This window comes from Oryx dammah, unplaced genomic scaffold (assembly GCF_014754425.2).
Source record: "Oryx dammah isolate SB20612 unplaced genomic scaffold, SCBI_Odam_1.1 HiC_scaffold_2, whole genome shotgun sequence".
In the NCBI taxonomy this organism is placed as follows: Eukaryota; Metazoa; Chordata; class Mammalia; order Artiodactyla; family Bovidae; genus Oryx; species Oryx dammah.
In genome coordinates this window covers 184,089,217-184,100,943 of record NW_024070186.1, presented here as the reverse complement: position 1 = coordinate 184,100,943, position 11,727 = coordinate 184,089,217, and the positions used below count along the sequence as shown (strand labels likewise).

General features: G+C 51.5%; 1 protein-coding gene across 1 annotated transcript; it reads left to right on the top strand.

Moving 5' to 3' along the window:
• On the top strand, nucleotides 1–9,970 carry ZNF668 (zinc finger protein 668). The gene is made up of 3 exons (XM_040259974.1): nucleotides 1–104; nucleotides 6,185–6,853; nucleotides 7,289–9,970. The coding sequence occupies exons 2-3, from the start codon at nucleotides 6,207–6,209 to the stop codon at nucleotides 8,499–8,501; spliced, it is 1,860 nt and encodes a 619-aa protein (XP_040115908.1). The 5' UTR covers nucleotides 1–104; nucleotides 6,185–6,206; the 3' UTR covers nucleotides 8,502–9,970.
• The last annotated feature ends 1,757 nt before the right edge of the window (nucleotides 9,971–11,727 follow it).

The window sequence follows — 11,727 nt, the reverse complement described above, 5'->3', positions numbered from 1 at the left end:
CCCCCCGCTGGGTCCTAGCGCCTGCCCCTCGCTGGCAGAGTCCCGGGCTCTGTCGGTGAGAGGAGCTGCAGCTGACGCCACGGAGCCAGCCCAACTCTCTTCAGGTAGGAAACGCCGGCGGGAAGATGCAGAGATCCCTGGGCAGCCCCAGTGCAGACGCAATCCGAGCAGGCCTCAGTTTCCCTTTGGGTTCCTAGGGCGGATGGGGTTGGCCTGGCGCGAGCGGTGCGGGCGGGGCGGGAGGAGTGCGGTCCCGGGCGGGCGCGGGCGGGCTCCAGGCCCAGTGGGTCCTAGAACCCGCCGGCTGTCCCGGCGGGCCGGCAGCGGCTGACGCCTGGGCTTAGGCGGCACGGCTGCCCGCGTAGTGCCGTGCGGACCCGAGGGTCCTAGAGCCCGCCATGTTGCGGGCTTTTGTCCCAGGCGTGCTGCCCGCCTAGCACGGTCCCTGGTGCCGGCGGCCCCCCCGCCCCGGTCGAGGTCCTGGCCGCCCCTCCCGCGGTCCTAGAGAACGCCATCTTGCAGGCCTTTGTCCAGGGTCTGGCCTTCGGTCCATTCATTTGTTCATTCTGTCATTCTTCGTTCACCTTTTTGCTGTGTTCTCCGAGGCCACTTTTTCCCAGGGCATTTCCTGAGAAGAGCGAGCCCAGGGCCCTGCCATGTGGGGTTGTGTGCCTGGCAGAGGCGCCGACACGTAGACAGTTGCAGGGAGCAAGAAGCACAGGGTTTCCGCAGCTCTTGGCTCTAACGCCCTTAAAACTCCCACACGCCTTAGAGACCCCATTTTACTGATGAGGAAACTGAGGCCCAGAGCGCCATGGCGCTCTTACCTCTACTGCCTGTTAAGTCTTCCTGAGGACATTGGGGAAGCAATTTATTTGAAGAATCAGAAAGAGTTTTCCCACTGGAGAAAGCAGAGGGAACTGCATATGGAGATGGATTTAGGTGGGGAAGGTTGAGAATTGTAGCTGGAGCTGAGGTCGCTGTCGGGAGGGGCACACTGCCGCTAGAGGTGAGGCCGGAAACGTGGGTTGGGATTACATTGTGGACTGACCAGCTTGGATGCCTAGGAGATGATTAGCTCTCATCTCTGCGTGGTTCACAGTTCCCCATCTGCCATCTCACCGGATCCCTCATGGCCGGTGAGGCCTTTTGGTAACTACTTGTTTAGACGTCGGGAGACTGAGGTCTGAGAACATTAAAAAAGTAGCTCTTCATTGTCCCTGCCCGCAGGGTTTAGCTTAAACTCGGAATTAAATCTCTGGATCCCTGGCGATAAGAGTCTGTTCAGGCAGCAGGAAGTCATCCCCCTCCTAAATCCAGTAGTAAACAAAGATAAGGCTCCCACACCAGAGCAGTGAATCCACTGGGATATTTGGACCTTGTGAACTTGGAAAGGCAGAGAAATTCAGTACAAACTCCTATTATGGGGGAGGTGGAAGCTAGAGACCTGGGTTCAGATACTGTCTCAGAGGTTGATCTGTTCAGTTTGTTTTGGGGCACCAAGCATGGTTCTATTTGTAGAGGGTACAAAATAAAGGTACCTAGCTCTGTGCCAGCCTAAATGCTTGCGCTGGAGACAGAGAATTAACAACTGAACCATAAGATGTGTAAGTGCTAGCAAAGCAATAATCAGGGGACAGAGCAGAAGTTTGGGAGGCAGACCACCTGGCTTCGAGTATGGGCTGTGACCATGACTCATTACTTCCCTTTCGTGTGCCTCAGTATCCTTGTCTGGAAAATGGGGGAAAACACTACTTAACGTAGTCTGTTCAGTATATAATAAGTCTGTTATATAACAGGCTCTACCAAGTCTGACTGTAACCAAACAAACAAACAAACAAATGATAGCAGACTGGGGGCACAATGGAAGTTTATTTCTCATGGTTCTGGAGGTTTAGGTGTCCAAGATCAAGGTGCTGGCTGATTCAGATCCTGGTGAGACCTCCTTTCTAGGATTATATATGTGACCACCTTCTTCTAAGTTCTCACATGACCCTTTCTTCCATGCCTGCACATGTTCATTCATAACAAACTCCTAGGCAGTTGTGAAGCTTAGCTTGAGCAGTACACATAAAATGCTTAGAATGATACCTGGCCCTTGGTAAATTTGCAAGAAATGTTATCCAGATGAACAACACGAAGGAGATTAAAGAGGAGGGGAACAAAGAGTGATTAGCAGGGATGCAGATAGCACTAAGAAAGGTGGTCAGGGACTTCTCTGGTGGTTTAGTGGCTAAGACTGTCCTCCCAATGCAGGGGGTCCGGGTTCGGTCCCTGGTTGGGGAACTAGATTCCACATGCCGCAGCTAAGAGTGCGAATGCCACAACTAAAGATCCTGCATGCCACATATAACACCTGGTGCAGCCAAGTAAACTTAAAAAAAAAAATTTTTTTTTAAGTGTCAGAAAAACCCTCTTTAAGGAGGTGACAGGGAGCTGAGACCCAAATGGAATCAAAGAGATAGCTATAGATCCTTGGGGAATAGTGTTTCTAGCAGTGGACACGGTTAGTGTGAAGTCCCTGAGATTGGAAGGAATTTAGGTCTTTGAGGGTGGAAAAGGGGGAACCTGTGTAGGTGGAGCCAAGTGAGCCAAGGAGAGGGGAGTGGGAGATGGGATAGGCAGGAGTTAAGATAGTTCAGGGCCTTTCTGGCCATGGTCTTAGTCTTGGGAGCCCTGGAAGGTCTCATGGTTTGGTTAATAAACCTTAAGTAAATGAAGAACTGTAGAGAAAGAGCCCAGCCCAGTTCAGTTCAGCCGCTCAGTCGTGTCCGACTCTTTGTGACCCCATGGACTGCAGCCCGCCAGGCCTCCCTGTCCATCACCGACTCCTGGAGTTTACTCAAACTCATGTCCATTGAGTTGGTGATGCCATCCCACTGTCTCATCCTCTGTCATGCCCTTCTCCTGCCTTCGATCTTTCCCAGCATCAAAGTCTTTTCAAATGAGTCAGCTCTTTGCATCAGGTGCGAAGACCAGTAAAGAAAGAGCCAGCCCAGGGACCTGCAGATTTGGGTTTGAGTCTGGGCTCCTTGACTAGCTATGAGTCCTTGGGTAAGTTTTTTCACTTATGGAGGCCTTAATCTCCACATCTAAAAAAAAAAAAAAAGTTAAAAATGCCTCTCTCCTGGAAGCTTCTCAAGATCCATGAATGTGTCTTTGGTTCATAAATGTTAAATGTTAGTTGGGATGACCTAGAAAACATGTTTAGAATAGGTTTATGAATCCTGCCCCATGTTCCCTGGATGATTATTCTCATGCAGGGAGCTCATAGAGTCATCACTGTAGGGAGTGGTGGGTGGAAGAGTCCTCTGTGAACAGGGAAGTGAGGAGCTGATGGTGGGGTTTCAGACAGGGCCTAGCCTACCTGGCTGTGCACCGTTGCTGGAGCTGATGTCTTCTGGGACCCGCCTGGTGCTCCCCTCCCATTTTCCCTGGGAAGTGCCTTAGGACAGGTTTACCCCTCCAGCTACCTGGTTCCTGGCTCAGAGAGGGACATTAAGGCTCAAAGTTCAGAACCTCCGGGTCCAGCCCTCTGAGAGGGTGACAGAAACATAATGGGGGCTGGCTCTGGTCTCCAGGCAATTCTACAGGGATGTGAAAAGACCAAAGTGTAACCTGAGCTCAGAGTTCTGGTCCCCATGGGGTTGGCCCAAGCAGCAGACAGGTCTGGGAGGGGCCAACAACCCAAGGCAAATTAAACACCTGGATTTCAAGTCTGCTGCATGAGTTATTAGCTATGTGATCAGGAGTTAATCACTAACCTTCTTGGAACCTCAGTTTTGTTTTTAATAAATTTTATTTATTTATTATTTTTGGCTGTGCTGGGTCTTTGTTGCTGTGCACTGGCTTTCTCCAGTTGCGGCAACTGGGGGCTACTCTCAGGTTGCGGTGCTCGGGCTTCTTGTTGAGGTGGCTTCTCTTGTTGTGGGGCATAAGCTCAATAGCTGTGGCGCACAGGCTTAGTTGATCTGAGCATGTGGGATCCTCCCAGGTTGGGGATCAAACCCATGTCTCCTGCATTGGCAGGTGGATTCTTAACCACTGGACCACAGGGAAGTCTAGAACCTCAGTTTATTTGTCTGTAAAATGAGCATAAATAATCCTGATCTCAGAAAGCTATGAGAGAATAAGGTAGCACATGCAGCAAAGTGTCTGGCTCTGATAAAATTCAGTAATTGAGGGTAGTAATTATTATCTCATTGAGCCCTGCCCAACCCTGTGAAGTAAGTCCTGTTATTACCTCCCTTTTTTCAGATGAGAAAAATTGAGATCCTGGAGCAGGAAGTACATTGCTCAGGGTCAATGTACAGCTAGGAAGCGAGCAAGTGAAGATTCAAAGCAAGGCAGTTTGACTTCAGAGACTGCACTTAACCACAAAGCTACATTGTTTCTCTGGGCCTCAATCCCTTATCTGAGAAAGAAGGGTAATGATAGAACTTATCTCCTGGTGCTCATGTGAAGTTCAAATGAGTTAATGCATGTAAAGAGTTTAGGATATTGTCTGTTATTTAGCAGGTGCTCTGTACATGTGAGCTCTTATTTTTATTAAGGAGACTGTTCAGACTGTCCAGAGATGATCTGGAAGGGAGGTTGTGAGAGCCTCATCCAGGGATAAGCAGATCCCCTGAAAACTGTAGGTGGAATTCAGCCCTGGGGAAGGTGGGGCCTCAAACCCTTAATTCAACTTCCAGTCCTAGGATTTAGTGGGAAAAGTACAAAAACCAAGCTGGGGGTGGAACAGAGCTATGTAGGATGGGGCCAAAAACCAACGGGAGATGCAGGATGAGCTTCCTTTGGGAAGTAAGGCTCTAAAAGGAAGGATTGGTGAGATCAGTAACAGCCAGGAAGGACGTGGGAACTTATGTGGTGTGATAGAAACCATGGGAAGTTCCTGAGTAGGGGACTGAGCATTACATGGCACCTTAGGGAGAAGACTCTGGCTGCCTGTGCACACTAGACTGTGTATGTAGGGGACAGGAGCTGAGGCAGGGCCACTAGGCAGAAGGATGCTGATTCTAAAGATGCACCCCTTGCCACTCCCCCTCAGGGACTCCTGCATCCTCCCTGGGTCATAAATTAAAGCCACCAATCCCAGAGGTATAGGATGAGGAAACAAGCCCAGAAAGGAGAATCCTGACCTCCCACCTCCCGGTCCACCTTCTGGGCACACGTTGCTCCCCTCCCCTCTCCATAGCATTGTCCTCCCCACCCCACCCCCTGCCCTGGCTGCCCCCAGCAGCTGCTGCAAGCACTCCTTAAGTGGATCTGCTTTAATCCTCTTCCCTTCATCCCCCAGGGAGGATGAGCTGGTGTTAAGACTAATGTAGCCATTAATCCTATTTCCTCCCAGCCATGATCCCCAGGAGCAGCTGGGTGGAGGGTGTCTGGACTCTGAATGGAAAAAGAAGGGGTGGCTACAGCCGGGTGTCCCAGGAGGCCAGGCCAGAACAGATACATTGAGTAGGAGACAGAGGCTTCTAAGTTCTGCTAGCAATGACTCAAGCCGCTTGGAGAGTGACTGAGCTCCCCATTACCAGAGTTATGGGAGCAAGAACCAAAGGGCCATTCCAGAACAGAGGGTGGACCAGGATTCCTATCCGGGGTGGAGTATCTTACAGCTGTTCAAGGCCAGAATTCTATGTGAACAGTTGTTGCCTCTGAGAGCTAACCAACCAGAAGGGAAAGACAAAATAAACATGCTGGGGACCTACCCTTCCAGACAGATGATGCCAATCACCACATTTAGCCCGCTGGCTCTGCCCTCCTCTGGACTCTTGTCTGTCTTTCCTGAGCACTTAGAGACCTTCAGGCCAGACTCACATCTGGGTAGCCTCCGTGCCTGCAGCCTGGCACAGGTCTTGGATGCTGAGGTCAAGAACGTAAAGATGGTGAGATGGACCAAGCCTGGGCCTTCTCTGAATGCCACAGGGCTTGGAGAAGCCCAGAAGCTGGGGAGAGAAGTGCCAGTGAACATTTGGATGATCCCAGCTTCCCCCCTCAGCTCCTCTGAGGTCACCTAGTCCAGCCCCTTTCATCAGTGAGTGGACCAGAGGGGCAACAGGAACACAGACAGAAAGGACACGCACCCGGGTGGGATATGCAGAATCGAGGGCTTTGGTGAGGAGGGAGCCCTTGGAGAATTCGGAAAGGGGTGTGGCTCCTAACTTTGCTTCTCTTGCAGAGAAGACCTGCCCATCGAGGCCATGGAGGTAGAGTCTCCGGAGGACCGGTCCCCAGCCCCGGGCTACAAGCGCTCTGGCCGCCGCTATAAGTGCCTGTCCTGTACCAAGACGTTTCCAAATGCACCCCGGGCAGCACGCCATGCTGCCACGCATGGGCCTGCGGACTGCACTGAGGAGATGGCCGAGGTGAAGCTGAAGCCAGAGACAGACCCCAAAGCAGAAGATGCCAGCGGGGACAAGGTGTCAGGTGCCGCGGCCAAGCCTCGGCCCTATGCTTGCCCTCTGTGCCCCAAGGCCTATAAAACAGCCCCAGAGCTGCGCAGCCACGGGCGCAGCCACACGGGCGAGAAGCCCTTCCCTTGCCCCGAGTGCGGCCGCCGCTTCATGCAACCCGTGTGCCTGCGCGTGCACCTGGCCTCACACGCTGGTGAGCTGCCCTTCCGCTGTGCGCACTGCCCCAAGGCCTACGGCGCGCTCTCCAAGCTAAAGATCCACCAGCGCGGTCACACGGGCGAGAGGCCCTACACCTGCGCCGACTGTGGCAAGAGCTTCGCCGACCCCTCGGTGTTCCGCAAACACCGGCGCACGCACGCAGGCCTGCGACCCTACAGCTGCGAGCGCTGTGGCAAAGCCTATGCAGAGCTCAAGGACCTTCGCAACCATGAACGGTGAGAGAGGTGGACTGGGTGGGGGCGGCTGAAGGGGTTGGGAAGAGTGCACCAATAGGTTAAAGGTGTTGAGTCCCAGAGAGCTGAAGGAACCAATGGGAAGGCGAGTGAAGCGGATCTATGGGAGCTGGAGGGTAAATCTGGGATCTGATTGGCCTGGGTTCCTAGCGTGCAGGGAAGGGGACAGGGCTTGAAGTTGGGCTGCTCCTAGGGTCTTTGGTCCTCGCGAGAGGTGCGAATGGGGTCCGGGTCTGTGGCATGCAGTGACGGATCTGGAACCTACACCTGTCCTGAAGGCTTTTTACTGGGGTACAGCGCTGTAGCCCGTAGACCAAGGCCCCAGAGAGGTTAGGGGGCCCTAACTTACAGTGCAGACAGGAGTGGGGGTCAGGCGATGGGCTGCCACCTTCACACTGGGTCTCCGCACTCCCACAGGTCCCACACCGGCGAGCGCCCCTTCCTCTGCTCAGAGTGCGGGAAGAGCTTCTCCCGCTCTTCCTCGCTGACTTGCCACCAGCGCATCCACGCGGCGCAGAAGCCCTACCGCTGTCCAGCCTGTGGCAAAGGGTTTACGCAGCTCAGTTCCTACCAGAGCCACGAGCGCACACACTCGGGCGAGAAGCCCTTCCTGTGCCCGCGCTGTGGCCGCATGTTCTCCGACCCCTCAAGCTTCCGGCGCCATCAGCGGGCACACGAGGGCGTGAAGCCCTACCGCTGCGAGAAGTGCGGCAAGGACTTTCGGCAGCCGGCTGACCTGGCCATGCATCGGCGGGTGCACACAGGCGACCGACCGTTCAAGTGCCTGCAGTGTGACAAGACATTTGTGGCGTCCTGGGACCTCAAGCGGCACGCGCTGGTGCACTCGGGCCAGCGGCCATTCCGCTGCGAGGAGTGCGGGAGAGCCTTCGCCGAGCGAGCCAGCCTTACTAAGCACAGCCGGGTGCACTCGGGTGAGCGCCCCTTCCACTGCAATGCTTGCGGAAAATCCTTCGTGGTCTCATCCAGCCTGAGGAAGCACGAGCGGACCCATCGAAGCAGCGAGGCCACAGGGGCTCCCCCGCAACAGGAGCTGGTGGTGGGGCTGGCGCTACCAGTCAGCATGGCTGGCGAGGGCTCAGCTGCCCCAGCATCAGGGGCCACGCTCGGAGACCCTCCAGCTGGGCTGCTGGGGCTGCCCCCGGAATCGGGTGGTGTGATGGCTACCCAGTGGCAAGTGGTAGGCATGACGGTGGAGCACGTGGAGTGCCAAGATGCAGGGGTTGGGGAGGCTCCTGGTCCTATGGGGGCGGCAGGTGAGGTGGGGGGTGAGGAGGTGGATGAGAAACCACCCCAGTTTGTGTGCCGGGAGTGCAAGGAGACGTTCTCCACGCTGACATTGCTGCGACGGCATGAGCGCTCACACCCAGAGCTCCGGCCCTTTCCCTGCACCCAGTGCGGCAAGGGCTTCTCAGACCGGGCTGGGCTACGCAAGCACAGCCGCACCCACAGCTCTGTGCGCCCATACACCTGCCCCCACTGCCCCAAGGCCTTCTTGAGTGCCAGCGACCTGCGCAAGCACGAACGCACCCACCCTGTGCCCATTGGAACCCCCACGCCCCTCGAGCCCCTCGTGGCTTTACTAGGAATGCCTGAAGAGGGACCAGCCTGAGGTCCAGGTCCCCTCTGCCACACTCCTGGGAACCCTGCCCCTATGAGGTGCTTCCCGAACCCCCCTTTGCCCCAGATCACTTAGACTTCAGATCCATCTCTGTGCCCAGGCAGCTAGCTCATCTTCCTGACAAAGCTGGGGACAGTGGTGGCTGGTAGCAGTTGGCGGGAGACCCGGCTCCCTCCAAGCACCACTCATTAAAGCACTCACTTGACACCGGGTTGTCTTCTGTGTTCTGGTCGGGGGTGAGTAGCAGAGGAGTTAGGGCACCTGATAAGGTTTAGTGGACATCCCTGGACTGGCAAGTTAGAAACTAGAAGGGTCTTTGGGTGCATTGTTTTCTCTAAATATGTTTTCAGAATATCTTGTGATGAAGGGTTCCATGGTCAAGTGAGTACCAGGAATTCCTGTACCTTCTTGGGAATTCTTGGTGATCAAAGTATATTAAAGTCATTGATGAGTCCTGCAATGAACAAATCTGTTTAGCTTTCTTTAGCCCATACTTATTAACCTTTTACTGAGAGTTCTACCTCTGTCTTTTTACAGATAATAAACTGAGGCCAAAGTTATATTTCCTGTAAATTACAATAACAGACTAGAAAATATACTTGGAGTCCCATTCTCGATAACAACAAAACCCATAAGCTACATAGGAATAAAGCTCACACAAAAAAACATACAAATCCTACATGGAGAAAATGGTGGAGGATTTAAGACCTGAAGGATATAAGACCTAACTGAATGAGGACATACCATGTACCTGAATGGAAAGATACTATTAAAAGCTGTTGATTCTCAGTTTAATCTTTAAGTTCATTGCCATTCAAAAGGATATTTTTAACATAACTTGAAAATCCTAAATTCCTGTGCAATATATATTTTCAAAAATAGTGGAGGTGATGTATTTAACACTAAAGTAATTTTTCAAAGAGCAAAAATGGAAAAACAAAAATGAGGCCCTATAGTATAAATTGGTACAGACTCTTGGAAAGATGATTTGATGTTTATCAAAAGTTAAATGCTTTGTGATGTATGTGATCATTATGCTGTACACCTTAAACACAGTGCTGTATGTCATAGCTCAGTAAAACTGGAAGATGAAAAAAGAAGCAAGCAAACACATTTTTTAAAAAGTAAAAGGACTTCCCTGGCGGTCCAGTGGTTAAGACCACTTACTTCCAATGCAGAGAGCATGGGTTTGATCCCTGGTTAGAGAACTAAAATCCTACAAGCCATGCAGCACAGCCAAAAACAAAAAAAAAGCATACACTTTTCTACTCAGCAAATACACCTCAAAGAATTTACACCACAAATTTCTTTTTTCCAATTCTGTGACAAAACTGAAAATGAAAGATTGTTCAGTGCAGCAAAATGTGTGATGACTGGGAACACCCTCTATGTCCATTACAAAGGACTAAAAGCCACTGTAAAATGTATTATGCAACAGTTTTTCTTAAAAATTAGGCTTATCAATCTATGTCATTGAATAATATCCAAAAAAAATGTCAAATGAAAAAGTGCAAAACAGTGTGGTTAGTATCCTCCCATTTGGGCCGAATTACTCTGCTCAAATTCAAGTGCACGGAGGAGCCTGGTAGGCTGCAGTCCATGGGGTTGCTAAGAGTCGGACACAACTGAGCGACTTCACTTTCACTTTTCACTTTCCTGCATTGGAGAAGGAAATGGCAACCCACTCCAGTGTTCTTGCCTGGAGAATTCCAGGGATGGGGGAGCCTGGTGGGCTGCCGTCTATGGGGTCACAAATAGTCGGACACGACTGAAGTGATTTAGCAGCAGCAGCAGCAGCAGAGTATTTCTAGAAGGATACTCAGGAACTGATTCTAAACTATAAATTCCAACTACTAGGGCCTTTCACAATTATAAGACAAAACAAAGCAAAGGTCACAGTGAACCAGATCCTCCTTTCCACACTGTCACCTGTAGACTTGGGGGCCACCAAGTTGGCAGCCTTAGGAAGTGTCTGGTGTTCAGGCCCCCTCCAGCCCATGTGCTGGTAGCACCTGAAGCAGAAGTAGTAGGTATCACCTTAGTGTCAGGGACCTCACCTCCATTCTCCATAGCAGAACAAGGTGGCCACATGGCAACAGCAGGGACCAGGGTGTAATGGCTGCAGAAAGAGGGCACCAGTTTGACCAAGGACACTCACTGGCCATACTCACACCCAGAGCAGGATAAGCACTGTCCCCGGGCCTCCTTCCTGTCCAGGCTGGGATCAAAGTCTAAGGGTCCAGGAAAGAAACAGACATCAGATTGGGAGATTGAAAGTAGAACTTTTGTTTACTACTGACTTGATTTTTGGCCTCGAGCAAGATGATTTATCTTGGGGGTTGGGGTGGCATCTTTTAAAATTATATTCATGTAAAGATACCATATGGGCTTCCCAGGTGGCACAGTAGTAAAAAATCATCTATCAAACAGGAGACTCAAGAGATGCAGTTTCCATCCCTGGGTGGGGAAGATCCCCCGGAGTAGGAAATGGCAACCCACTCTAGCATTCTGCCTGGAAAATCCTGTGGACAGAGGAGACTGGTGGGCTCCAGTTAGTGGGATCACAAAGAGTACTGGGCACAAGTGAGTGTGCGTACGTACACACATACACACAAAGATACCATATACACTAATCAGATCTCCCTGGCTATCTATCTGCAATGAAGGATGGAGTGGGTTCCCCGAATGTTTAGAAGAGACCCACAACTCCTGCCCCCTTTCTGGGCCCAGACAATCTGCCCATCCCTTGGTCCCCCTTCTCTGACACCCCCAGCATCCTATTCCCAAGTTCCTGCTCCCTGAGGACTCGGGGACTTTCAAAAAAATTAACAATGTTATTAAAATAAAATTCATGGAGAAGGAAATGGCAATCCACTCCAGTATTCTTGCCTGGAAAAGCCCATGGACAGAGGAGGCTGGTGGGCTGCAGTCTATGGGGTTACATGACTGAGCACGCACACACATGAGGAGGGTGGAGGGAGATGGGTTGGTAGCAATAAACTGGCAAAAGTAAAAAAAAAATAATATACCCTACAATTAATCTGTCTGAAGTATATAATTCAGGGGTTTTTTAGTATATTCACAGAGTTATGCAATCATCATGATCTAATTTTAGAATATTTTCATACCCTCTAAAAGAATCTCCATAGCTGTCACTTCCTATCGATCCCAAGCCCCAATTCCCTGACAATCCTTTACCCTCAGCTCTAGGCAATGG